Source organism: Dama dama, chromosome 19, assembly GCF_033118175.1.
Source record: "Dama dama isolate Ldn47 chromosome 19, ASM3311817v1, whole genome shotgun sequence".
NCBI lineage: Eukaryota > Metazoa > Chordata > Mammalia > Artiodactyla > Cervidae > Dama > Dama dama.
The window spans coordinates 47,405,988-47,432,635 of NC_083699.1; the positions used below are offsets into that span (position 1 = coordinate 47,405,988).

The 26,648-nt window shown below is 46.2% G+C and overlaps 3 protein-coding genes across 8 annotated transcripts in view; 2 read left to right on the forward strand and 1 right to left on the reverse strand.

Moving 5' to 3' along the window:
- The window catches only part of PIGZ (phosphatidylinositol glycan anchor biosynthesis class Z), a 32,221-nt gene extending 15,150 nt beyond the window's left edge, over positions 1-17,071 (forward strand). For 2 of the 5 annotated variants that reach the window (XM_061166887.1, XM_061166884.1), the window contains 3 exons: positions 2,588-2,874; positions 12,437-12,635; positions 15,183-17,071. In XM_061166887.1, coding sequence (XP_061022870.1) covers positions 12,512-12,635; positions 15,183-16,801 — 1,743 coding nt within the window. In that variant the 5' untranslated portion in view covers positions 2,588-2,874; positions 12,437-12,511 and the 3' untranslated portion in view covers positions 16,802-17,071. The remainder of the gene's footprint in view (positions 1-2,587; positions 2,875-12,436; positions 12,636-15,182) is intronic. The other 3 variants (XM_061166888.1, XM_061166886.1, XM_061166885.1) reach the window with 2 other exon arrangements.
- A 3,591-nt stretch (positions 17,072-20,662) lies between these two features.
- Positions 20,663-21,499, reverse strand: NCBP2AS2 (NCBP2 antisense 2 (head to head)). Its single transcript, XM_061166897.1, has one exon. The coding sequence runs from the start codon at positions 21,400-21,402 to the stop codon at positions 21,103-21,105; it is 300 nt and encodes a 99-aa protein (XP_061022880.1). The 5' UTR covers positions 21,403-21,499; the 3' UTR covers positions 20,663-21,102.
- A 53-nt stretch (positions 21,500-21,552) lies between these two features.
- NCBP2 (nuclear cap binding protein subunit 2) overlaps positions 21,553-26,648 on the forward strand; it is a 37,438-nt gene continuing 32,342 nt past the window's right edge. For both annotated transcript variants that reach the window (XM_061166895.1, XM_061166896.1), the window contains exons 1-3: positions 21,553-21,710; positions 23,970-24,151; positions 26,387-26,525. In XM_061166895.1, the coding sequence (XP_061022878.1) occupies positions 21,633-21,710; positions 23,970-24,151; positions 26,387-26,525 (399 nt within the window). In that variant the 5' untranslated portion in view covers positions 21,553-21,632. The remainder of the gene's footprint in view (positions 21,711-23,969; positions 24,152-26,386; positions 26,526-26,648) is intronic.

Consider the following 26,648-nt stretch of genomic DNA (forward strand, 5'->3'; position numbering starts at 1 on the left):
CCCTACAGATTTCAGACTTGCCTAGCCAGCCCCACAAATCCATAAGCCAATTCACTGCAATAAATCTTAAGACTGGTCTCCTACTGATTCTTTTTCTCTGGTTGACCCTTGACTTTTGGATTTTGGTACTGGAGGTGGTTCTGGAGGAACAGAACTTTTTTTTTTTTTTAATTTATTTGGCTACATTTGGTCTTAGTTGTGGCAGAGGGGATCTTTTCAGTTCAGTTCAGTCCCACTCTTTGTGACCCCATGGACTGCAGCATGCCAGGCTTCCTTGTCCATCACCAACTCCCGGAGCTTGCTCAAACTCATGTCCAACAATTCAGTGATGCCATCCAACCATCTCATCCTCTGTCGTCCCCTCCTCCTCCTGCCTTCAATCTTTCCCAGCATCAGGGTCTTTTCAAATGAGTCAGTTCTTTATATCAGGTTGCCAAATTATTGGAGCTTCACCTTCAGCATCAGACCTTCCAATGAATATTCAGGACTGATTTCCTTTACGATTGACTGGTTTGATCTCCTTGCAATCCAAGGGACTCACAAGAGTCTTCTCCAACACCACAGTTCAAAGCATCAATTCTTTGGTGCTCAGCCTTCTTTATGATCCAACTCTCACATCCATACATGACTACTGGAAAAAACCATAGCTTAGAGCTTTGTCAGTAAAGTAATGTCTCTGCTTTTTAATACGCTGTCTAAGTTTGTCATAGTCTTTCTTTCAAAGAGCAAGCATCTTTTAATTTCGCGGCTGTAGTCACCATCTGCAGTGATGTTAGGGCCCAAGAAAATAAAGTCTGTCACTGTTTCCATTGTTTCCCCATCTATTTACCATGAAGTGATGGGACCGGATACCAGGATGTGAACTCTTGAGTTGCAGCATGTGGGATTTAGTTCCCACCAGGAAATTACCCTAGAGGAACAGAATCTTAAGGATGAATTCTCTGAATACATCCTGGATTTTCTGGAACTGCATCTGTGGTCTGATTAGAGTTCAAGGCACTAATGACTCTATTTCACATAGTAAAGAGGGTACTGGTAGTCCATGGAGGGATGATATTAGAGACATGAAAAATATTGGGGTTGGATACTCCAGGCAAGGTTTTGAGTGATGTTCAAACATTTTTAGTTAAACTGAATAGTATAATGAGAGTGCCTGGTAGTTCCTAACTGTGCTGGACAAAGTGGGAAAAGAAAAGGATGAGCTCATGACTTCAAATTCCCAGCGCAGGATCCTCATAAAATGACCCCAAAACTTGCTGAAAAACAAACCCAGTATCTCACCCAGTGAGTGGCTGAGTTACAAGGCAAATTAAATTCCCAGTTTCAATGGTATCTACTGTTAAAAGGAGGGCATTGACTGGGAAGAGATGGAATACTGTATGTTGAGATGAGAACAAATTGCAAGACCCTGACAGAGATAGGGATGTTGAGTCCCTGAATTCTGATGAGACTATTTGACCAGGCTTCCCTAGTGGCTCAGAGGTTAAAGGATCTGCCTCCAATGCAGGAAACCCGGGTTCAATCCCTGGGTCAGGAAGATCCCCTGGAGAAGGAAATGGCAACCCACTCCAGTATTCTTGCCTGGAGAATCCCATGGATGGAGGAGCTTGGTAGGCTACAGTCCACGGGGTCGCAAAGAGTCGGACACACAACTGAGCAACTTGACTTGACTTCACTTCACTTCTAAGGCATCTGAGGGGATTAACTCTGCATTGAAAACTGTAGTGGCCTCCCTGAAGCAGCTGCTTTGCAAGACGGTGCTGTTCCTCCTCAGGACACTCCCCCACCACTCCGTTTGCTTCTATATCTATCATTAGACTCGAGCAAGTCCCAGCACATCCCTAAAGGTGAGGTACGAAGTGTAACCCACAGGGAGGTATGCTCTACCCCGAAGGCTGCACGATTTTCCTAGTTTAGCAGACAGATGGCCAGGGAATATATAATTTAATGTCAGAGTGCAGTCACTATGCAAGACCTGCTCCCCAGCCCCAGGAGGGGCAGAGGACACACTTTTCACCAGCAAAGGAATTGACGTCCCTCCCACCCCTGCAGCCTCCCCCCACCAAGCCAGGCAGAGATGAGGAGGGCCATGACTCACCCTTACCAGTACTTTTCCGAGTTCCTCTGATCAGACCAGTGTCATGTGCCCAACCCTGAACCAATCATTGTGGCCAGGGGGATGGCAAATGTTATTTGACTTAAACCTTTCAGGATCTATACCTGGCTTTGGGCATGGAATTAAATCCCAAGCCACATAGCTAAAAATAGGTGATAGAGGGTGAGGAGTGCAAGTTCTGAATGTGAAGTCTAAGTGCTGTTATCTGGAAGGGGGAATAGATGGTGAGCATTAAACAGGATGAATTTCCTGTTGCTACAGAAGGAAAACAGTACAGACTCAGGACCCAGGCTTGTTCTGTAACTACTCACAGCAGAGCAGGGCAGGCTGGTTTCTGTGCTCCCAGTCAGCATAATGGATTTGGTATTTTAATCTAATCATGCGGTAAAAGTTCTTTACTTAGAGAAAAGCTTCAAACTCATGCTAAATGTATCTTGACAATTGGACTAAACCAAATCCTGTTTGTTTTAGTAGTCAGTAGAAGTGTTGGAGGAGACCATGGAGAGCATGTGACCCACGAGCTGGACTCTGGCCACCAGAGGCCCCTAACCCCCTCCCCATCTTTGGAATGCGTGTTCTGCTTGCCTTCCTCACGCCAGAAGCTGCCCAAGGACAGAACTCTGAAATAGTCCTGTGGTGCTGAGACTGTCTGGACAGTGTACATAATGGAGCCCAGTTTAGTCCTCTGTATAAACTTTAGGATTCTGGCAGGCGGTGTGTGGAGGTCTGTTATCCTGCAGCCACCCAAGACAAGCCTGGTAAGTAGGTTCTCTTGCTTCTTAAACCTGCCACCTACCAATCTGCAGTGGTCTACCTCTTTCTTCTGGTCTTCCCTGGTGGCTCAGCTGGGAAAGAATCCTCCTGCAATGTGAGAGACCAGGGTTCGCTTCCTGGGTTGGGAGGATCCCGTGGAGAAGGGAATGACAATGCACTCCAGTATTCTGGCCTGGAGAATTCCATGGACTGTATAGTCCATGGGATTGCAAAGAGCTGGAAATGTCTGAGCAACTTTCACTTCACTTCACTTCACCTCTTTCTTCAGGCTTTCCAGGCCCCTCACCTATGGGGCATTTCAGAAGCTCCTAAGGAGACTGTGAACTAACACCTAGGTGTCTGGAGCAGCTTGGATTTATTATTTGTGCCTCAACTGAAAACAGCAACAGCAGTCTCCCATTGGTCACTCACACATGTGGACTCTGTATACTAAGTGCCCACCGTATGTGCGTGTGTGCATGTATGCTCAGTTGTTTCCGACTCTTTGTGGCCCTATGCACTGTAGCCCGCCAGGCTCCTCTGTCCATAGAATTTTCCAGACAAGAATACTGGAGTGGGTTGCCATTTCCTACTCCAAGGGAATCTTCCTAACCTAGGGATTGAACCGTCATCTCTTGCATATCCTGCATTGGCAGGTGGATTCTGGACCAATGACCACCATGCATCAGCTCTCAAATCTCCCTCAACTCTATGAGCTTAATATTATCATCTGACTTTCTCAATGAGGAGTCTGAGGTTAGGGATATAGGCAACTTGTCCAAGGCAACAAGCTACCTAAGGGCAGAGTTGGGATCTTAGCCAGGCCTGCAGGCCTGCAAAGTTTGTCCTCTATGATGGATATTGTGCTTCTCCCCACCCCTGTCTCCACCGCAAGTCCCTGCACTGTCTTGCAGTATCATATTGCAAAAAAATACTGATTAAACCTTTGCATCCCAGTACTAAGTTTGACTTCATCTTCTATCTAAAAGATATCTGACTTCCCTGGTGGCTCAGACGGTAAAGCATCTGCCTATGATGTGGGAGACCTGGGTTCAATCCCTGGGTTGGGAAGATCCTCTGGAGAAGGAAATGGCAACCCACTCCAGTACTCTTGCCTGGAAAATCCCATGGACAGAGGAGCCTGGTAGGCTACAGTCCATGGGGTCGCAAAGAGTCAGACACGACTGAGTGACTAAACTTTCTTTTCTATCTGAAAACTCTAAAAGTCAGGATATTCACTGGCTCTGGAAAAACAGTCTGTATGATTCAGTTGTAAAGTTCAAGCCAAGGCCCCAAAACTTATCTTTTAAGTTCTGTGAGGTTTTAGTATCAGGAGGCTCCTGGTTGGCATCTGCCAGATCCCTGTTCTGTTGCTTCACTTTGTCTTGTCTCCTCTGTTGTGACTTGATATCACACCTGTGAACAATAGCTGTTTAAGTTCAAGCTTTGAAATATCAAAGCCAGGCAGCAGTTACCATGTTTTTCTGGAGCAGTAACAAACACGTTGTCAGACCTGTTTTTCTATTCACCCGCAATGATACACTCTACCTCTGGCAGAGGCGTGGGCAGTGGCCTGCTGCAGGGTTGGGGCATTCAGTGCTGCAGTGCATGCATGGGACCTTTTGAAGGAGGTCACCATTATCTTCATTTCCCCCACCATGTTTGGTTTCAGGTCAAACAACAGCAAGGGAACAGAGCCCTGCCCATCAACAGAAAATTGGATTAAAGGTTTACTGAGCATGGCCCCACCCATCAGAACAAAACCCAGTTTCCCCCACAGTCAGTTTCACCCATCAGGAAGCTTCCATAAGCCTCTTATCCTTATCTTTCAGAGGGCAGACAGAATGAAAATCACAAACACAGAAAACTAAGCAAACTGATCACATGGACCACAGCCTGTCTAGCTCAATGAAAGTATGAGCCATGCCCTGTAGGGCCATCCAAGACAGGTCATGGTGGAGAGGTCTGACAGAATGTGGTCCCCTGGAGAAGGGAATGGCAACCCACTTCAGTATTCTTACCTTGAGAACCCCATGAACAGTATGAAAAGGCAAAAAGATAGGACACTGAAAGATGAACTCCCCAGGTTGGTAGGTGCCCAATATGGTACTGGAGAAGACAACTTCTCCAAACTGGAGACATAATTCCAGAAAGAATGAAGAGATGGAGCCAAAGAGAAAACAATGCCCAGTTAAGGATGTGACTGGTGATGGAAGTAAAGTCCGATGCTGTAAAGAACAATATTGCATAGGAACCTGGAATATAAGATTCATGCTGCTGCTGCTGCTGTTGCTGCTAAGTCACTTCAGTCGTGTCCGACTCTGTGCGACCCCATCCCTGGGATTCTCCAGGCAAGAACACTGGAGTGGGTTGCCATTTCCTTCTCCAATGCATAAAAGTGAAAAGTGAAAGTGAAGTCACTCAGTCGTGTCCAACTCTTCGCGACCCCATGGACTGCAGCCCACCAGGCTCCTCTGTCCGTGGGATTTTCCAGGCAAGAGTACTGGAGTGGGGTGCCATTGCCTTCTCTGATAAGGTCCATGAATCAAGGTAGATTAGAAGTGGTCAAACAGGAGATGGCAAGAGTGAACGTCGACATTCTAGGAATCAGTGAACTAAAATGGACTAGAATAGGTGAATTTAATGCAGACGACCATTATATCTTCTACTGTGGGCAAGAATTCCTTAGATGAAATTGAGTAGCCCTTACAGTCAACAAGACAGTCCAAAATGTAGTACTTGGATGCAATCTCAAAAATGACAGAACGATCTCTGTTTGTTTCCAAGGCAAACCATTCAATATCACAGTAATCCAAGTCTATGCCCCAACCAGTAATGCTGAAGAAGCTGAAGTTGAATGGTTCTATGAAGACCTACAAGACCTTTTGGAACTAACACCCAAAAAAGATGTCCTTTTCATTAAAAGGGACTGGAATGCAAAAGTAGGAAGTCAAGAGATACCTGGAGTAACAGGCAAATTTGGCCTTGGAGTACAAAATGAAGCAGGGCAAGAGTTTTGCCAAGAGAATGCACTGATCGTAACAAACACCCTCTCTCAACAACACAAAAGAAGACTCTACACATGGACATCACCAGGTGGCCAACACTGAAATCAGATTGATTATATTCTTTGCATCCAAAGATGGAGAAGCTCTATACAGTCAGCAAAAATAAGACCAGGAGCTGACCGTGGCTCAGATCATGAACTTCTTATTGCCAAATTCAGACTTAAAGAAAGTAGGGAAAACCACTAGACCATTCAGGTATGACCTAAATCAAATCCTTTACGTTTATACACTGGAAGTAACAAATAGATTCAAGTATTAGATCTGATAGACAGAGTGCCTGAAGAACTATGGACAGGGGTTCATGACATTGTACAGGAGGCAGTGATCAAGACCATCCCCAAGAAAAAGAAATACAAAAAGGCAAAATGGTTGTCTGAGGAGGTCTTACAGATAGCTGAGAATATAAGAGAAGCTAAAGGCAAAGGATAAAAGGAAAGATATACCCATTTGAATGCAGAGTTCCAAAGAATAGCAAGGAGAGATAAGAAAGCCTTCCTCAGCGATCAATGCAAAGAAATAGAGGAAAACAATAGAATGGGAAAGACTAGAGATCTCGTCAAGAAAATTAGAGATACCAAGGGAACATTTCATGCAAAGATGGGCACAATAAAGGACAGAAATGGTATGGACCTAATAGGAGCAGAAGATACTAAGAAGAGGTGGCAAGAATACACAGAAGAATGATACAAAAAGGATCTTCATGACCCAGATAACCACCACGATGATGTGATCACTCAACTAGAGTCAGACATCCTGGAATGCAAAGTGAAGTGGGCCTTCGGAAGCATCACTATGAACAAAGCTAGTGGAGGCGATGGAATTCCAGCTGAGCTATTTCAAATCCTAAAAGATGATGCTGTGAAAGTGCTGCACTCAATATGCCAGCAAATTTTGAAAACTCAGCCATGGCCACAGGACTGGACAAGGTCAGTTTTCATTCCAATCCCAAAGAAAGGCAATGCCAAAGAATATTCAAACTACTGCACAATTACACTCATCTCACACGCTAGCTAAGTAATGCTCAAAATTCTCCAAGCCAGGCTTCAATAGTACGTGAACCAAGAACTTCCAGACATTCAAGCTAGATTTAGAAAAAGCAGAGGAACCAGAGATCAAATTGCCAATGTCCGCTGAATCACTGAAAAAGCAAGAGAATTCCAGAAAAACATCTACTTCTGCTTTATTGACTACACCAAAGCCTTTGACTATGTGGATCACAACAAACTGGAAAATCCTTAAAGAGATGGTAAATTCTTAAACAGATCACCTTACCTGCCTCCTGAGAAATCTGTATGCAGGTCAAGAAGCAACAGTTAGAACTGGACATGGAACAACAGACTGGTTCCAAATTGGGAAAGGAGTATGCCAAGATGGTATATTGTCACCCTGCTTATTTAACTTATATGCAGAGTACATCATGCAAAATACTGGGTTGGATGAAACAGCTGGAATCAAGATTGCCGGGAGAAATATCAATAACCTCAGATATGCAGATGATACCACCCTTATGGCAGAAAGTGAAGAACAACTAAAGAGCCTCTTGATGAAAGTGAAAGAGGAGCGTGAAAAAACTGGCTTAAAACTCAACATTCCAAAAAGGAAGATCATGGCATCCAGTCCCATCACTTCATGGCAAATAGATGGGAAAACAATGGAAACAGTGAGAGACTATTTTTGGGGGCTCCAACCTCACTGCAGATGGTGATTGCAGCCATAAAATTAAAAGATACTTACTCCTTGGAAGAAAAGCTATGACCAACCTAGATAGCATATTAAAAAGCAGAGACATTACTTTGCCGACAAAGGTCCATCTAGTTAAAGCTATGGTTTTTCCAGTAGTCATGTATGGATGTGAGAGCTGAACCATAGAGAAAGCCGAGTGCCGAAGAATTGGTGCTTTTTGAACTGTGGTGTTGGAGAAGACTCTTGAGAGTCCCTTGGACTGCAAGAAGATCAAACCAGTCAATCCTAAAGGAAATCAATCCTGAATATTCATTGGAAGGACTGATGCTGAAGCTGAAACTCCAATACTTTGGCCACCTGATCTGAAGGACTGACTCCTTGGAAACCCTGATGCTGGGAAAGATTGAAGGCAGAAGAAGGGGACAACAGAGGATGAGATGGTTGGATGGCATCACCGACTCATTGGACATGAGTTTGAGCAAGCTCTAGGAGTTGGTGATGGACAGGGAAGCCTGGCGTGCTGCATTCCATGGGGGTCTCAGAGAGCAACTGAACTGACTGAACACTTTGTCAGACCTGTTTTTCTGTTCACCTGTGATGATACACTGTTGTTGATGAAAAGGTCCATTGTGCAGTCAACTCAGATTGCCACTGATCTTTGAGTCAAGAGAGTGAGAATCCCCATCAGGAAGAGTCCATTTGGGTTGGTTTAACAAGATACCACAGCCTTATAAACAACATAACCTACACTTATCCCTTATTAACAACATAACCTTATTTCTCACAGTTCTGGAGGCTGAAAGTCTGAGATTATGTTTCTGGCATAATGAGGGCCTTCTTCCCAGTTCATAATCAGCAACTTCTCACTATGTCCTCACTATGTGGTGGAAGCAGTGAGAGAGCTATTTTATAAATGCCTGGTGTCTCTTATAAGAACACTAATCTTTTTTTTTTTTTTAATTTTTTTTATTAGTTGGAGGCTAATTACTTCACAACATTTCAGTGGGTTTTGTCATACATTGATATGAATCAGCCATGGATTTACACGTCTTCCCCATCCCAATCCCCGCTCCCACCTCCCTCTCCACCGGATTCCTCTCGAAACATCCCACCCTTGCCTTCTCCCATAATCTTATTCATGAGGGATCCACCCTCATGACCTAAGCAGCTCCCGAACGCTCCACTTCCTGACATCATCACATTAGAATTTCAACATATAAATTTGGGAAGCACTGTTTCCATCACCTTCCAAAAGGTAGGTTCCAAGGTGTATGAAATTTGGAGGGAGTAAACTGGAGACAATGAAGTCAAATGTAGTAAATTTTTTGCAGAGAAATGGGTGGAATACTTTGAAGTTCTTAAGTTTTCAGAACTGTAAGAGCCAGGCTGCCATGCTTGCTTGTAAATAGGAGCTGGTGAGTAGAATGGGGCTGGAGACCCAGATTTGGAAGGTACTTTAATCCTACTTGCAAATATTGTATTTAGACACTTAACAAATATGGTTAGCAAGTAACCAGGTTACTCAACAGAGGCCTCAGTTTCCCCATCTGTAAAATGGAGCTATAAGACTCACTATCTCAGACTGTGGAAAGGATTAAATGAGATATGCATGTAAGTTTCCTGGATTTAGCAGGCACTTAGTAAACAGCTCCATGAACAGTATGAAAAGGCAAAATGATAGGATACTGAAAGAGGAACTCCCCAGGTCAGTAGGTGCCCAATATGCTACTGGAGATCAATGGAGAAATAACTCCAAAAAGAATGAAGGGATGGAGCCAAAGCAAAAGCAATACTCAGTTGTGGATGTGACTGGTGATAGAAGCAAGGTCTGATGCTGTAAAGAGCAATATTGCATAGGAACCTGGAATGTTAGGTCCATGAATCAAGGCAAATTGGAAGTGGTCAAACAGGAGATGGCAAGAGTGAACATTGACATTTTAGGAATCAGCGAACTAAAATGGACTGGAATGAGTGAATTTAACTCAGATGACCATTATATCTACTACTGTGGGCAGGAATTCCTTAGAAGAAATGGAGTAGCCATCATGGTCAACAAAAGAGTCCAAAATGCAGTACTTGGATGCAGTCTCAAAAACAACAGAATGATCTCTGTTCGTTTCCAAGGCAAACCATTCAATATCACGGTGATCCAAGCCTATGCCCCAACCAGTAATGCTGAAGAAGCTGAAGTTGAATGGTTCTATGAAGGCCTACAAGACCTCTTAGAACTAACACCCAAAAAAGATGTCCTTTTCATTATAGGGGACTGGGATGCAAAAATAGGAAGTCAAGAAACACCTGGAGTAACAGGCAAATTTGGCCTTGGAGTATGGAATGAAGCAGGGCAAAGGCTAATAAGAGTTTTGCCAAGAGAAGGCACTGGTCATAGCAAACACCCTCTTCCAGCAACACAAGAGAAGACTCTACACATGGACATCACCAGATGGTCAACACCGAAATCAGACTGATTATATCCTTTGCAGCCAAAGATGGACAAGCTCTATACAGTCAGCAAAAACAATACCGGGAGCTGACTGAGACTCAGATCATGAACTCCTTATTGGCAAATTCAGACTTAAACTGAAGAAAGTGGGGAAACCACTAGACCATTCAGGTATGACTAAATCAAATCCCTTATGACTATACAGTGGAAATGAGAAATAGATTTAAGGGACTAGATCTCATAGACAGAGAGCCTGATGAACTATGGACGGAGGTTCATGACATTGTACAGGAGAAAGGGAGCAAGACCATCCCCATGGAAAAGAAATGCAAAAAAGCAAAATGACTGTCTGAGGAGGCATTACAAATAGCTGTGAAAACAAGAGAAGCGAAAAGCAAAGTAGAAAAGGAAAGATATACCCATTTGAATGCAGAGTTCCAAAGAATAGCAAGGAGAGATAAGACAGCCTTCCTCAGCGATCAATGCAAAGAAATAGAGGAAGACAATAGAATGGGAAAGACTAGAGATCGCTTCAAGAAAATTAGATACCAAGGGAACATTTCATGCAAAGAAGGGGACAATAAAGGGCAGAAATGGTATGGACCTAACAGAAGCAGAAGATATAAAGAAGAGGTGGCAAGAATACACAGAAGAACTATACAAAAAAGATCTTCATGACCAGATAATCATGATGGTGTGATCACTCACCTAGAGCCAGACATCCTGGAATGTGAAGTCAAGTGGGCCTTAGAAAGCATCACTATGAACAAAGCTAGTGGAGGCGATGGAATTCCAGCTGAACTTCAATTTCAATTCCTGACAGATGATGCTGTAAAAGTGCTGCACTCAATATGACAGCAAATTTGGAAAACTCACCAGTGGCCACAGGACTGGAAAAGGTCAGTTTTCATTCCAATCCCAAAGAAAGGCAATGCCAAAGAATGTTCAAACTACCGCACAATTGCACTCATCTCACACACTAGTAAAGTAATGCTCAAAATTCTCCAAACCAGGCTTCAGCAATACGTGAACCGTGAACTTCCAGATGTTCAAGCTGGTTTTAGAAAAGGCAGAGGAACCAGAGATCAAATTGCCAACATCAACTGGATCATTGAAAAAACAAGAGAGTTCCAGAAAAACATCTATTTCTGCTTTATTGAGTATACCAAAGCCTTTGACTGTTTGAATCACAATAAACTGTGGAAAATTCTGAAAGAGGTGGGCATACCAGACCACCTGGCCTGCCTCTTGAGAAACCTATATGCAGGTCAGGAAGCAACAGTTAGAACTGGATATGGAACAACAGACTGGTTCCAAATAGGAAATGGAGTACGCCAAGGCTGTATATTGTCACCCTGCTTATTTAACTTATATGCAGGGTACATCATGAGAAACGCTGGGCTGGAAGAAGCACAAGTTGGAATCAAGATTGCCAGGAGAAATAGCAATAACCTCAGATATGCAGATGACACCACCCTTATGGCAGAAAGTGAAGAGGAACTAAAAAACCTCTTGATGAAAGTGAAAGAAGAGTGAAAAAGTTGGCTTAAAGCTCAACATTCAGAAAACTAAGATCATTGCATCCGGTCCCATCATTTCATGGCAAATAGATGGGGAAACAGTGGAAACAGTGTCAGACTTTATTTTTTTGGGCTCCAAAATCACTGCAGATGGTGATTGCTGCCATGAAATTAAAAGACGCTTACTCCTTGGAAGGAAAGTTATGACCAACCTAGATAGCATATTAAAAAGCAGAGATATTACTTTGCCAACAAAGGTCCATCTAGTTAAGGCTATGGTTTTTCCAGTGGTCATGTATGGATGTGAGAGTTGAACTGTGAAGAAAGCTGAGCGCCAAAGAATTGATGCTTTTGAACTGTGGTGTTGGAGAAGACTCTTGAGAGTCCCTTGGACTGCAAGGAGATCCAACCAGTCCATTTTAAAGGAGATCAGTCCTGGGTGTTCATGGAAGGACTGATGCTGAAGCTGAAACTCTAATATTTTGGCCATCTCATGCAAAGAGTTGACTCATTGGAAAAGACCCTGATGCTGGGAGGAATTGTGGGTTGGAGGAGAAGGGGACAACAGAGGATGAGATGTCTGGATGGCATCACCGACTCAATGGACATGAGTTTGAGTAAACTCTGGGAGTTGGTGGTGGACAGGGATGCCTGGCGTGCTGCGATTCATGGGGTCGCAAAGAGTCGGACACGACTGAGCGACTGAACTGACTGACTAGTGAACAGCAGTATTATTATTAAGATTTTTATTTTTTGTAGACCCATTTTGAGTTTGTTCAGACAACTGAACATATGATTTACTTTAGCGACTGAACCGAAACTGAACAGCACTAACGAATGTTATCCTTGGCAGATGTAGAGCTGTGGAACCAGAATAGCATCTGAAGTCATTCTAGACTCTGGCCCTGTGTCCCTGCAGCAATTTGACATGGAAACGGCAGCCAGGGTGCTGTGGGGCAGCCTTGGCCTGCTCCGCCTGGTGTGGTGTCTCCTTCCACAGACAGGCTACGTGCACCCAGATGAGTTCTTCCAGTCTCCCGAGGTCATGGCAGGTAAAGCTCCCCATGTGTGGTTAAGATAAGTTTGTGCAGCAAAGTTTGGTCGAGGAACTGGTTGATTATTTAGAGTGTGCATGAATGTTCAATTGTATCTGACTTTACAACCCCCACCGGTCTCCTCTGTCCATAGAATTTCCCAGGCAAGAATACTGGAGTGGGTGGCTATTTCCTTCTTGAGGGAATCTTCCCAACCCAGGGATCGGATCTGTGTCTCCTGCAATGGCAAGTGGATTCTTTACTACCTGTGCCACCTGGGAAGCCGCTGGATATTTAGTGCAGAGGGAGAAAAATGTCTGTGCACATGAGCAGTAAATCCACAAGCCCCTCTGGCATAAGAATTTGAGTGTAGGAACGTCACATCTCCTTCCTGAGCGGCGACAATGACCTAAATGTTACCAGTGAAATGCCAGCCTCTTTGATGTTTTCCTGCTTATACCAACAGTACAGGTTTTCAGAACAAAAGCTGTTTGGGGCTTCTCAGTGGAAAGATTTCGAAGTTGGGCTTCCCCAGTGGTTGGGGAAGCCTACACAGGGCTGTAACATAATGATGAAACTTTCCTTCTGTAGGTTCATGTGATGTCTGAGGGAACTCAGACCTAGACTGCTCACTTGTTAGAACTTTGCTTCTAGGTGGTATAGGACATGTCATTAAGACAGTTGCCAGAAACCTTGAGGCTTTTCAGGTGCTGTGGTCACAAGCCTTCCTCCTCATGGCTCAAGATGTCTGCTTGAGCTCCAGCCATCAAGTTAAACACCAGGTCTTTCCCACCACCAGAAAACAGATAGGCATTCCTACTTTCTTTAAGGGCATGTTTTGAAAGTCACATACTTTTTGCTCATTTTCATTTTATTGGTCAAAATATGTCACGTGACCACACCTAGCTGCAAAGGGATGCTAAAAAATATAGTCTTTATATCTGACCACATGCCCAGCTAAAGAGACTAAGGATGAAGGAAGAAATGGATATTAAGGAGGTATCAGTCCTTTCTGCCATAGACCTCAACAGGTAGATTTGCTTTTAAAGTTGAAAAGTCCAGTATTATTCGTTTTTTAACCACATTTATTTTTGTCTTGCTGGGTCTTCACCGCTTCATGGGCATTTTTCTCTAGTTGTGGTGAGCGGGGGTATTCTTAGTTATGGTGCGAGGGCTTCTCATTGAGGTGGCTTCTCTTGTTGCAGAACACAGACTCTATGGTGTGAGGGCTTCAGTAGTTGTGACACGTGGGCTCAATAGTTGTGGCCCACAGGCTTAGTTGCTCTGCAGCATGTGGGATCTTCCTGGATTGGGGATTGAACCCATGTCTCCTGCACTGACAGGCAGATTCTTTACCACTGAGCCACCAGGGAAGCCCAGGTCTGGTCTTCTTTTCCACCCCGATTTAACCTGAGCCAGTAAAAAGCAGCCAGATGATCCGACCCGAGACTTCATTTTTTTCCCTTTCACCTTCTGACGTACAGAAAACTGCCAAAAGGCTGGATGAATAGGAGAAGCAAAGATCCTTAAACAACCCACAGTGTTATCAAGTGGGAGATGTTGTGAGACCTGGAGCTAAGATGCAGAAATTAAGTTTTTTCCCTCATCCCCACTCAAAGCTCTGTGACAGTGGGGTACAGGGTCACAGACTAGCCCCACACAGCAAGTAATTTTAATTACACGGGTATATTCATTTTAAAACTAGATACATTTTAAAACTAGATTACTAGATAAAACTAGTAATCTTGGACCATAAGCACAGTTGCTCACTCCCTTCCTCACTCTCACAGTGCTTGTCCTGGAGGACAGTCATGATCACAAAGATGCGTTTTTGACTCTGGAGACCTTAGAGCGCCAAGAAGCGGAATGGAGCCTCCCCTGCTCCTCCCCACACACACTGTCCAGGGCGTAGTGTTACCTCACTTCGCAGGTGCGAGGTTGCACAGCAGACCATTGCAGGCCTGGCAGCTTAACCCTGGAGTTTCACCCCAGCAGCCCCTGCCGCACTGTGTTCTTCCCACTGCTGACCTGGAAGCTCACAGTTCTGTAAATCAGAAGTCCCACCAAGGCTCCCTGCTCAGGGTACCAAAAGCTGTGGGCTGGGCTAGTTCTTATCTGGAAGTTCTGGGGAGATATTTGCTTCCAAGCTCGTCCTTGCTGTTGGATAGGTTTAGTTTGTTGAGGCTATGAACCAAAGTCCCATTTCCTTGCCTTGTTGTGGGCCAGTGGCTGCTCTCCACTCCCAGAGGCCACCCGCCTTCCTTGCCAACAGCCCCTCCACCTTTAAGCCAGCAGATCCTCCCCCTCTTTGATGTCCTCTTCAGCACCAGCTGAAGATGACTCTGGTCTGAAGGGTTCCTGTGATTTTGTCACACCCACCTGGGTGCTCTCCCTGCCTTGGGGCCAGCTGTCCCCCACCACATCACCTAATCTCAGGAGTGGGCTCTGTCAGCTTCACAGCCCTAGGGTTGTGTAGGGCACAGACAGTCCTGGGGGCCAGGCTGGGGTTTGGTCTCTCATGCTCTCGAGCTGGGATCTGGCTCACCTCTCCTGCTCTCTCTGCAGAGGACGTCCTGGGCGTCGAGGCCGCCCGGCCCTGGGAGTTTCACCCCAGCAGTGCCTGCCGCACGGTGGTCTTCCCACTGCTGACCTCTGGCTCTGCCTTCTGGCTCGTCAGGCTCTGGGAAGAGTGGGGTCCATGGCCGGGCGTGGTGAGTGGCTACGTGCTGCTGGTGGGGCCCCGACTCCTCCTCACCGCCCTCTCCTTTGCCCTGGACCTGGCCGTGTACCACCTGGCTCCAGCCTGGGGGGCGGAGCGCTGGAACGCCCTGCTCCTGCTGTCGGGTTCCTACGTCACCCTGGTCTTCTACACAAGGACCTTCTCCAACGCCATTGAGGGACTGCTCTTCGCCTGGCTGCTGGTACTGGTGTCCCCTGGGGTGCCCAGGAGCTGCACACCCAGGAAGCCCGCTCCAGGCCCGCGGTGGCATGGCTGGCTTCTTGGGGGCCTCGTGGTGGCTGGCTTCTTCAACCGGCCCACCTTTCTGGCCTTTGCTCTGGTCCCCCTCTTCCTCTGGGGCACTTGCGGAGCCACAGATCCCAGCTTCAAGTCGTTGACCCAGCAAGCCCTGGTGCTGCTCCCGGGGGCAATCCTCACTGCAGTGGCATTTGTGGCTGCGGACAGCTGGTACTTCTCCAGTCCATCTAGACCCAGCACCCTTGTCCTTACGCCTGTCAACTTCTTGCACTACAACCTGGATCCAGTGAACCTGGCAAGGCATGGCACACACGTGAGGCTCACTCACCTGGCTGTCAACGGCTTCCTGCTCTTTGGGGCGCTGCACGCCCACACCCTGCGGGCCGCGTGGCAGCAGCTGCAGGCTGGCCTGCGGGCCTTCGCCCAGATGGGCTTCCCAAGGGCGCTGGGAGCCTGGAGCCCGCGGCCCAGCCCCAGGTCTCTCCTCCTACTCTTCTACTTCATGCCCCTCGCCCTCCTGTCTGCCTTTAGCCACCAGGAGGCTCGCTTCCTGATTCCCCTCCTGGTGCCCCTTGTCCTGCTCTGTAGTCTGCAGACCCAGCTGGCCCCCTACAGGGGCACCCTGGCCCTCTTCAACATCCTGGGTGCCCTCTTCTTCGGCTGTCTGCACCAGGGGGGCCTCGTGCCTGGCCTGGGGCACCTGGAGCGGGTGGTTCATGCCCCTGAGCCCTTGCGTGTACCCACCCACTTCACACTCGTCTTCACCCACACCTACATGCCCCCCCGGCACCTCCTGCATCTCCCGGGCTTGGGCTTGTCAGTGGATGTGGTGGACATGGGCGGGGCTGAGGACGGGGTCCTGTGCCAAGCCCTGAAAAACTTCACCAGACACCCATCCTGCCAAGTGGCTGGGGGGCCGTGGTTCTGCCGCCTGTTTGTGGTGACCCCTGGCACCAGCAGGCCGGCCGTGAGGAAGTGCCGCTTCCCACTCAGGAGTGAGACGCTCATCTTTCCCCACCTGACCCTGGAGGACCCACCAGCCCTGTCCTCCCTGCTGAGCAGTGCTTGGAGGGACCATCTCAGCCTTCATATCCTGGAGCTGGGGGAGAAGCCTGACAATATGACACAGAAGCCACTGCCCAAGACAGCCCCAGGTGAGGGCCCCATTCCACCTCTAAGTGTTGGCTGGACTGGGACAGAGCCCTGATTCTCTTCCTTTCCTTTCCTTTCCAAAATTCCCACCACTGCCTCTCCTGTGGACAGCCTTTGACTCTTCCACTTCCTGGGTAAAACTGACATCCACTTCCCCTCCAAAACCAAAGATCTGATCAGTCATGGTCCTGATGCCAAGGTCCCCAAAGAACCTAATGTAATCACTGATGCCAAATGTCTATTCCTGCCCTATTCCTTCCAGTTACTGTAATGTTTTAAACAAATAAATTGCACCTGATTGTGAAAGAAGACAGCAATCTCCTAATGACATTCCTGAATGATTTCCCCTAAAGCTTCCAGGATGCTTACCTCTTGCTGTCATGACAACCCTTTGGCCTCCTAGATACCTAGAAGGAGGCAGTGCAGTGATATTCAAAAGAAGGTAGCTCAGATTCAGGAGGCCTCGTTCAAGTCCCTGGTCTTCTACACAATGGTTACATGCTCTTAAGAAAGCCCCTTCCCTTCACCCAGCCTATTTTCCAGCCTGCACAATGGTCTCTGAGGTGTCTGCCAGCTAACACTGTGTTGTTCCTGGGACTACAGTACAAGTTCCTTCCCAAAGCTCCGTAAGCATAGAAGTGGGTGTGGTGTATTTAATGGCACTTTGGTATCTGTCTCAATGCTTGGTTATTATGAAAACAAGTAGTTCTGGAATTTTTCTCCTACTTACTCTCTTACTCCTGTCCCTGAGAGAGGAGGTGGAAAATTTCTGCATCTCACTACTATTTATTTGACTGTGCTGGGTCTTAGCTGTGGCATGTGGGATCTTTGTCACGTCATGTGGGAACTTCGTGGCAGCGCATGGACTCTAGTTGTGGCTCACGGGCTCCAGAGCATGGGCTTGGTAGTTGTGGTATGTGGGACCTTACTTCCCTGACCAAGGATTGAACCTGTGTCCCCTACACTGCAAAGCAGATTCTTAAGCACTGCACCACGAGAGAAGTCCCTGCATCTCACTCTTCAGAGGTCAAAGAGCCCAGATGTTCAGCCCCATGGGAATGGAGACACAAGGCTGGATTCTGGTGGCACTTGAGCACAAAACCTTAAGTATGGTCTGGTCACTCTCCATGTTCAAAGCCTCTGTCTGAAGCCCCTTCACAGGCTCAAGAGCAAACCCTATGCCAAACCCATACCTGCTGTGCTGGTGGAAGCCATCACACCCAGGCATCCTGCTCCCTGCAACACAGGGCACCCCTGCCCAGTCCACTGGGATTGTGAGGAGTTGTGGCACTCAGCCTGTCCTCATTCTCCCTCCTCACAACCCTGCCATCTCTGGAGAATCAGAGGTACCCAGGCCTCTGCGAGCAGTGAGCTGGAGGAGCTCCTTCTGCCAGCTAGAGTCCTGGGTCATCTTGAAGCTCCACTTCCCACAGGCTGCTGCTGGGGTCCCCATGCCACATTTGCCTCAGGACTCCAGCCCTGACAGGAATTAGTGGCATGCTGGTAACTGTTTAGCAACCCATTCTCTAGGGGCAAAATAGCTCTTATTTCTAGTGTTTGCCAATTTGTGTGTTGTAGATACTCTCACCATGGCTGATTTCAAACTACTAAAATGATGTTACTGAACTTGGGAGATGCCAAGGATCCCTCTCCTGAGCTGACCTAAGCTAACTGTAGCACACTACCCAATAGTTCCCTCTTTAAAATTATAGGACCTGTTCATGAGTTTTATGTTCTTGTAGTTTGTTACTAACTTTGGGTTTCTTTTCCTACCTGTAGTGCTTAGCATCATCTTGGGCACCTGTAAGCACTTACTTACTTTGCAGCCAGAGAGGTTTTTTTGCCTAACAGATAAAAACCAAGTGCTGCCTGGAGATAACTCAGATTCTAAGGTCCCATATTCCTCTGGGATTCTTGGGACTTGTTTCTCTCCTTCACCAGGTAGGTTCACAACCTCAGAATTCCCTAGAGGAGCTGCTGGTGTAGCAGTCCATGTAGATCATAGTGGCCTGAGTGCTAACAATTTGTAAAGTGCTGGTATCTAGATTTGTGTGGCACTAAAGGGTGATTTGAAATTGCCCTGCAGGATAGTGGAGTGAATTGCTTCCTGGCTTCACATTCTGACAAAGTTTAGCAGAGCTTGAAAGGCATGTTGGGAGATTGTTGCCCCTGGGGGTGGTGGGACAAACTTGGTCTGTTTCTTTAGCAGTAGGGTAAGTGGTGGGATGGCAAGCCAGACTACACTGGAGGCTTCCAAAGCCGGGAGGCATCCAAGTCACCTCTAGCTGGAGAAGAAGACCATTTTCTTGCTCTGTTCTCAGACTCCTTCTACAAATGGAGGGAATTTAGTTCCCGCACACTACCACAAAATATAAAACATCTGCCTTCATTTTTTGCTTTCCTTCCTTACCAAATGGCCATCTTGTCTAAAAGTTTCATTGCTTCCTGCAGTTTCCCTTTTTGTTTCTGCCAGTCTAGAAAAAGACCCAACTGTGAGTGTCCTTGAAGATTGCTTATGTTGAAGGTTAGGGGTTGGGTTGGGGACTGCTAACGTTGTGTTGCTCTGATATCCAGATCCAGAGACAAACGAGTGGGACTGAAACCAATGAGGCAATCAAAGCAGAATGAACAAGCTCCTTGGGCTCCTTATTGTCAAGCTCAAGGAGAATGCAGTGAGTTGCCTCTGGTCTGGGAGATGGAGGACAGGAGGGCAGGGTGCCAGACTAAAACTTTGGCATTAGGAGAGTGGGACACTGGCCTCAGAGAGGATTAACTAGAAGCACCTCTGATGGGAAGGCTGGAGGGTAGAATGTCAAGTCAGATCTTTGACCACCAGGAAAGTGGAGGACAAGCTGCTCTTGCTGCCTCACCCCCAGGGTAGGTCTCCATGCTATCCAGCTCCCTCTGTGACTACCACAAAGTCAGAATATAAATTGTTTCTACTGCTTTGAGCTTTCTAGATTGCATGATTAACTCTGTAGCCTGATTAGAGACGATCAATGCATACATGGATTGCCTAATTGTGGGTCTGTTAGCTGCAGCATAGTCTTTAAGAGTGTATCCCAGACCCTCTCAAATACGAACAAGAAATTCAGGTGGCTTGTTCCACGGTAGACAGTTGTCCTGATACCCAGTGGTGATGGTGGTGGCGGCAGCAGAAAATCAAAGTTAAGAAATAGCATTACACTTCCTCATGTGAAAGTGGTTGTAAGGAGTGAGATAACTGCATTAAGGAAGTGCCCGGAACAGAGGAAATGTGTTAATTAGTATTCTAATGTATAATGTATAATAATATACATTATTATTATACTGTAGGACTATATAATTCCTACAGTCCCAGGAATCCTAATCCACCTTCCCAGATAAGCACCAGGTTCATACTGAAGGCATGGGTGGATCCATCTCATCTGCCTTCACTAGTCAAGGTCATCTTATGACTCCCACAGCCTGGAAGCAGCACCAAGCCTAGCTATGTTTGATGGTGAGTTGTTTTCCAGGTTCTTGGGGTCAGCTGTGTCTAGTTCAAGGTGAGTTGGTTAAGACTGGATAGGACCACCAACCCTCCAACTGGGCATGCTCCTGACCTTTTGACATCACAGAGCAGAAAACTCCACCCTCAGATGGTGCTAAGAACCTCCATTTTTCAAGCTGCAGATGCATGTGGCATAGTTACACCTGTGCAGAACTACAATTACCACACCTTTCTCCAATCATCTTCCCCACACCTCCTGCCGCCTTGCTGCTTCTTTATCCCATAAATACCCCAACCCCTTTCCCTTGAGGAAGACCAGATCTGAGACTAGTTCTCCTCCCCTGGCTGCTTTGCCAGTAACTCCTCTTCGCTGGAAACCTTTGCATCTCCGCATTTGGCTTGCTGCGCACGGGGCAAAAGAACCTTGTCCTGTAACAATACCCATTACTCAGCTCACATATTTAATCAGAGGATTTTTTGGCAGTTGCAGGATTGTCTTTCCATCCAGGATCTCCCCTGGAAGTAGCCATCTGCTACATTAGTGCAGCGGCAGCAGCATCGATCACTAGTTTTAGTCCCATATGCTGAGGTTAAACCTCTCTCCGGTTGTACTTAGGTCCATGGGTCTCTGCCCGCGGTGAATCAGGGCCGAGACTATCTTTCAGGCTTCGGGGAGTTTCTTCCTTCGCTGTGTCCTGTCCGATCACGGCTTCCCTGGGGGTGTCAAGTTTGGCCCGGGCTCTCTGATGAGTTGGACCTCTGTAGGCAAACAACTTGAGTCAGGATTCCAGGCCGTGCGTATTGTCGGCGATGACTCCTCAGCGCCGAGGCTGGTGCCCAGCCCAGAGGGAAAGCAGGCGACCTCGACCCGGCCCAGCCTAGGTTTAGGAGTTTGCTCCCGGGCCTTTCTGGCTACCTGATGGTGGCCGTGGGCGTTCCCGGAGGCCCCGGCGTAGCTCCTGAGTGAAGGTGTCTCTGAAACGGGCAGCGCGGCGGCCCAGGGAACCAGCGGGCCCAGCCGCGATGGCTCGCAGGCGCCGGGCCGCGTCCTGGCCGCGTAGCTGGGCCTGAAGCAGCGCAAAGGCGGTGAGCTGTGCTGCACGCCTGATGGGCCGAGACTCTGAGAGACGCTCCACCAGCTGCGGGCTGTGCAGGAGGGCGGCCAGCAGCCGCCGCAGAACCATCCTCGGAGCGACCCGGAACCTGGAGCACGCCGCTCTCGCTTCTGATCGGCGACACCTGACTACGGGCCGCGTCTGCGCTGGCGCCGCCCGGTGACGACACTGCCGCGCTGGGATTGGAGCACGGGATCTCGACTTTCCGCAGCCGTCTCTGCGCGTTTCCGGTTCCGCTACTGCCGGAGCTACCTCGTTATACTCTAGAGTGGCGGTGTCCTCTGCCACCTCTCTGCACTATGTCGGGTGGCCTCCTGAAGGCGCTGCGCAGCGACTCCTACGTCGAGCTGAGCCAGTACCGGGACCAGCACTTCCGGGTGAGGGAAGCCGGGTCGCGAGAAGGGGGAGCCTCGGGCCAGAACGCTGAGACTCGGTTTGCTCTTGTCTCATTGTGTCGTCTCCCATTCTCTGGCATCCCGAAATGCGAAGGGAAGCCTCGGTGCCTTTTGGGGAATGGATGCTGAAAGGGCGTTTGGGTATCATCGAATCCCCTTCTCTCGTAGGAAGGGAATTTGAGGCAGGCTTTCACATTCCCTAGCAGCAGCTCTCTGTTTCTGAGCCATTTGCAGATGGGCGGCAGTAGTAGTGGTGGCTTGCGTTTTCACTAACGGTGTCGCGGGAAAGTGACTTTGCTGCAAGTATCGAAAAAGGGTGTCTTTTTGATACGTGCAGTATGTGGAAGCGCCATCCTGATCCAGATACCGGGACTTTTGTTTTTAAGTTACATCTACCAAACTGTGTTTGGCGTTTCCCGTCTTATCCATAGGCTAGTAAAACGGCCCTACAAAAGATGTACCTGGTGGCAGACAAAGTTGAGCCCTGCCTCCACCTTTAGGGAGCTCTCGATGTGAGGAGGGGGACCAACATGTTAAGGGTCTGGATGTCAAAATCGGAAAACTGCTGGGTTTCCGAAGAGGGAAATTTTCTTTTGGCCCATGTCATAGCAGATTGTGAAATGGGCGTCATAGCAGATTGTGAAATGGGCGAGGCTGCAGATATTCAAGGTGGGTTCTTCAGTATCAGCAAAGACAGGGATGGAGTGAAGGTGACACCCATTAACTATTGGTTATTTTAGTAAATTTGTATTGAGTGCTGTTGTGGAAGCCTCTGCTAAACCGTAGAGAGGGAAGACAGTTTTCCACATCCTGAGAGTTCATAATCCTCTAGAGATTGGAAGTGGAAGTGGAGTCGCTCAGTCGTGTCCGACTCTGGGACACCATAGGCTGTAGCCTACCAGGCTCCTCCTTCCATGGGATTTTCCAGGCAATACTACTGGAGGGGGTTGCCGTTTCCTTCTCCAGGGGATCTTCCCGACCCAGGGATCGAACCCGTGTCTCCCGCATTGTAGACAGACACTTTACCATCTGAGCCACCAGGGAAGTCCTATAGAGATTATGGGATTGTAAATGTAGGGATTTACAATGGAGGTAAGTAATCTCAATCCAGCACAAGAAAGGGAGAGACTGCTGAAGATTCAGAAGATTGAGAAAGGAGGGATCACCTATAGAAGAGGGTAGATGTGGAGAAAGTCTAAAATGTGTTTGTAGGGTAGGAAAACAAATTTGAGGCATAATTGAGAAAGATCTTAGATTTATTCAACATTTAATTTTTTAAATGTTTACTATATACCGGACATGATTATGGGCTTCCCTGGTAGCTCAACTGGTAAAGAATCCATCTGCAATACAGGTGACCAGGGTTTGATCCCTGGGTTGGGAAGATATGCTGGAGGAGGGCATGGCAACCCACTCCAGTACTCTCCTCTGGAGAATCCCATGGACAGAGGAGCCTGGTGAGCTGCAGTCCATGGGGTCGAAAAGAGTTGGACATGACTGAATGAATAAACACATGCACAGACATTATTTTACACGTCTATCGCTCATTACTTTAGAAAGTTCCACATCATTAGCCATGTTGAATTTCAAGCATTCTGCAAGATTACAACTTTTACTGTTGTCTATCTGCAGTCTAAAGCCTATAGCTTCATTTAGACTACTGTAAGATACTGCCTTGTAGAATTTCTACAGTATTTCCTGAATGGTATCTATATTATGTCATACCTTAAGTACTAACACTAGTTGTCTTAAACTGTAAGCTGTTTGTTGGGACATGACTTAAACATGTGAGAAAAAAAGAGGAAAATGCTTCTTGACCATAGTTTTAACAAGTCAGTAATTGCAGTAGTAAACTTGTTTAGTGTCTCATTCCAAAGTCCTGAAAAACCTATTTTTATTGTAGAATGACTCTTGTCCTGTGAACTTTTTAAGGAAATACGGGATTAGGGATAAGACTGGGCTTGGGTTCCAACTGCAACTACTGATTAGCTATGTGGTCTTGGACAAGTTACTTAACCATCTTCCCTCAGGTAGATTGATGATAATAAATTAAATGAGACCATACATAGAAACCTGACTTGCAGTCCCTTGATTCTCCCTAGAGGTGGACATATTACCTGTTGCTTCTGTATGGTATCCATGTTAAATTCACACTTATAAAAAATGTAACTTGGAGCATACCCTTCATATTGTTTTGTGCCTTTTTTTCCCCCACTTTGCTCCCTATCTCGGAAATTCTAGGGTGACAATGAAGAACAGGAAAAATTACTGAAGAAAAGCTGTACATTGTATGTTGGAAATCTTTCCTTTTATACAACGGAAGAACAAATCTATGAGCTCTTCAGCAAAAGTGGTGACATAAAGAAAATCATCATGGGCCTGGATAAAATGAAGAAGACAGCATGTGGGTTCTGCTTTGTGGAGTATCCTTCCTGTGTGTCTCGTGTAGCTGTTGACTGAAGGTGGGGCCGAGAGCAGCTGATAGCCTATTTTGAAAGATGAGTGAGGACATTTGTTGATTAGCATCCCTGCACTACCTTCTCTTCCTTCATCTACTCCTACCTTCTGTCCGATATGTCTATACTGTTTACACTGGGAAAGCTAGTAATATATACATTCTGTTCTGAAATCCATTCTTTTTTCATAGTTGGTTAAGTAAATCTTTGAAAATGTATATGCTTATGGTATTTCAGAAAGTCCAAAGAGTGTATTAAAAAATAAAAGCCCCATTATCATTCTAATTTCAGAGTCATTAGTTATGAATCTCACTGATGTCTTTCCAGAAGTGACTCTACGTATGTGTGGTAGCATATTGTGTGCACTTTTTTTCACCTACTTTAGATTGTTCCATGTTAGCACATGTAGGTTCCCTCTTTTTATAACAGCTATATGGTATTATGTAGATGCATAAAGCTTGATTTTCTTAGGTCGTAACCATATTTACTTGTGACCATTCTCTCCCTGGAAGCTCTTCATACATTTCACCTTCTGGATTTACCTTTTCATATTTTTTGTTTGTTTGTTTGATTTTGATTTTGATTTTTTTTCATATTTTGTTTTTTAACTGTTATTTTCTTTTTTGGTCATCTTGAGAAATTTTCCAGACCTAGTCCACCATGTCATTTGAATTTTCTGTGCCTTGAATTGTTTCTTTCTGTTGTATTTATGCTGTAAATTTCCTTAAATTTCTGGTGATCCATTAGTTTCTGGAGAAAAATGCTGACTTTGTGGATCTAGGCAGAGCTTCTTAAGTTGCTGCCTTGCCTTTGGGACATGTGGGTTTCTTAAATGCTAGAATGAAAAAAGATTTTAGCTTGCTGATGTTAAAGACAATGCCATAGTTCCTTCAGTTAGTTAGTTCACAACCCTGTCTTTTTTATTTGCCTGGAATTAAATGTGTTCCTGCTAGCAGGTCGTCTTCCCACACAGAGACCTTTAATTAAACCCTGTTTGCAGCCTTACTACTTAATCAACTTGGAATTAAGAGCTTCCTGGGTTTACTGTCTCCTTTAAGCCTTTCAGGAGTATTTCCTACTGTGACTTTGTTTCACCCATTATTAATCTTTAGCTTTTGCATCTCTAATCTGCTGATGGCTTCTTCTACTCTTTGGGTATGTTTCTTTCCTGTTGTCTAATGGAGGCCCTGAGAAAGAAAGAGGACAAAATGTGCTCACTATCAGGTTGAATCAGAAACCCCACTTTTGAACCTGTTCCCCACTACTGACTTCGGTGTCTGATTTCTGGGCTCTGCAAGCTTCTTTTACTCCTTCAGACACAAGGGATGAGTGCCCAGGTTTTGCTTTCACCTCTGGTGCCAAGAGTGTAAAATAATTCACAGGGGACAAAAAGACAAAGAAAATATTAGACACTAATCAGTGTTTAAGAATTGGAGTGTTTTTGCATTTGCCTTGAAGGTCAAAGACCAATAATCAAGATGACACCCGAAAGAAAGGCTACCTTTCATTGTCAGTATTTTTTCACCCCCATTTGCCCTTTAGCATTCATTTCATTCAACAAAGAATTATTGAATGCCCATGTGTGCTAGGCATTGTGTAGACACTGGAATTTCAGCAAGTGTTTCCCTACCCGTGTAATTAAAGACAAGGGGAAAGGTCCAGATCAGTATTTCCTAGACCCAGTTATAATCATAATTACTTCATATATTTTTTAGTAACATCCCAAAGATAGATTTAGTAGATCTGGTTTAGAACCACTGACCTGAGTGATACTTTTTGAGTGTTTCCTTCTAATGAAATGCGATGGCAAGTCTTAGGCAGTGACCTCTTTTTAAGATTGTTCTTGAATGTACAGCTTCATATTGAGGGAACCAAAAGATGCTGTTGTTTCCTTGAATAACAGTTTGTGGTTTAAACCTGCACAGAACATATCTGTATTTTTGCAAACCAAAATATGGAAACAGTGGGACTGTGTATTTAACAGGATTATCCAAAAAACCATCAGTGTAGCTGAGGATGAAATATCATTTTTGACTGCTTCTGGACCAACCTCAACAGGCCTATGCAAGCCAAATTATGTCTTTGATCTCCATCTGGTTGGATTAGTTTTTGTACTCTTTAACTCATCTTCATTTAGATGTTTCTTCCTCTATTTACAAATATGTCTGGAGAAATGCTAATTCCTTAATAATCATAATTAAGATACTATTCAAGAGCAGATGCAGAAAATGCCATGCGGTATATAAACGGAACTCGTCTGGATGACCGGATCATTCGTACAGACTGGGATGCAGGCTTTAAGGAGGGCAGGCAGTATGGCCGTGGGCGTTCCGGGGGCCAGGTACGCAGGAAGGTTTTCTGTGCACAGCCTTTGCCTAGGACGCCAGTCCTAAACGATAAGTGTTTTGTCAGTTTGTATTTGCTCTTTTCAAAATAACTGTGCCTATAACCTTGGCTTGAAGTG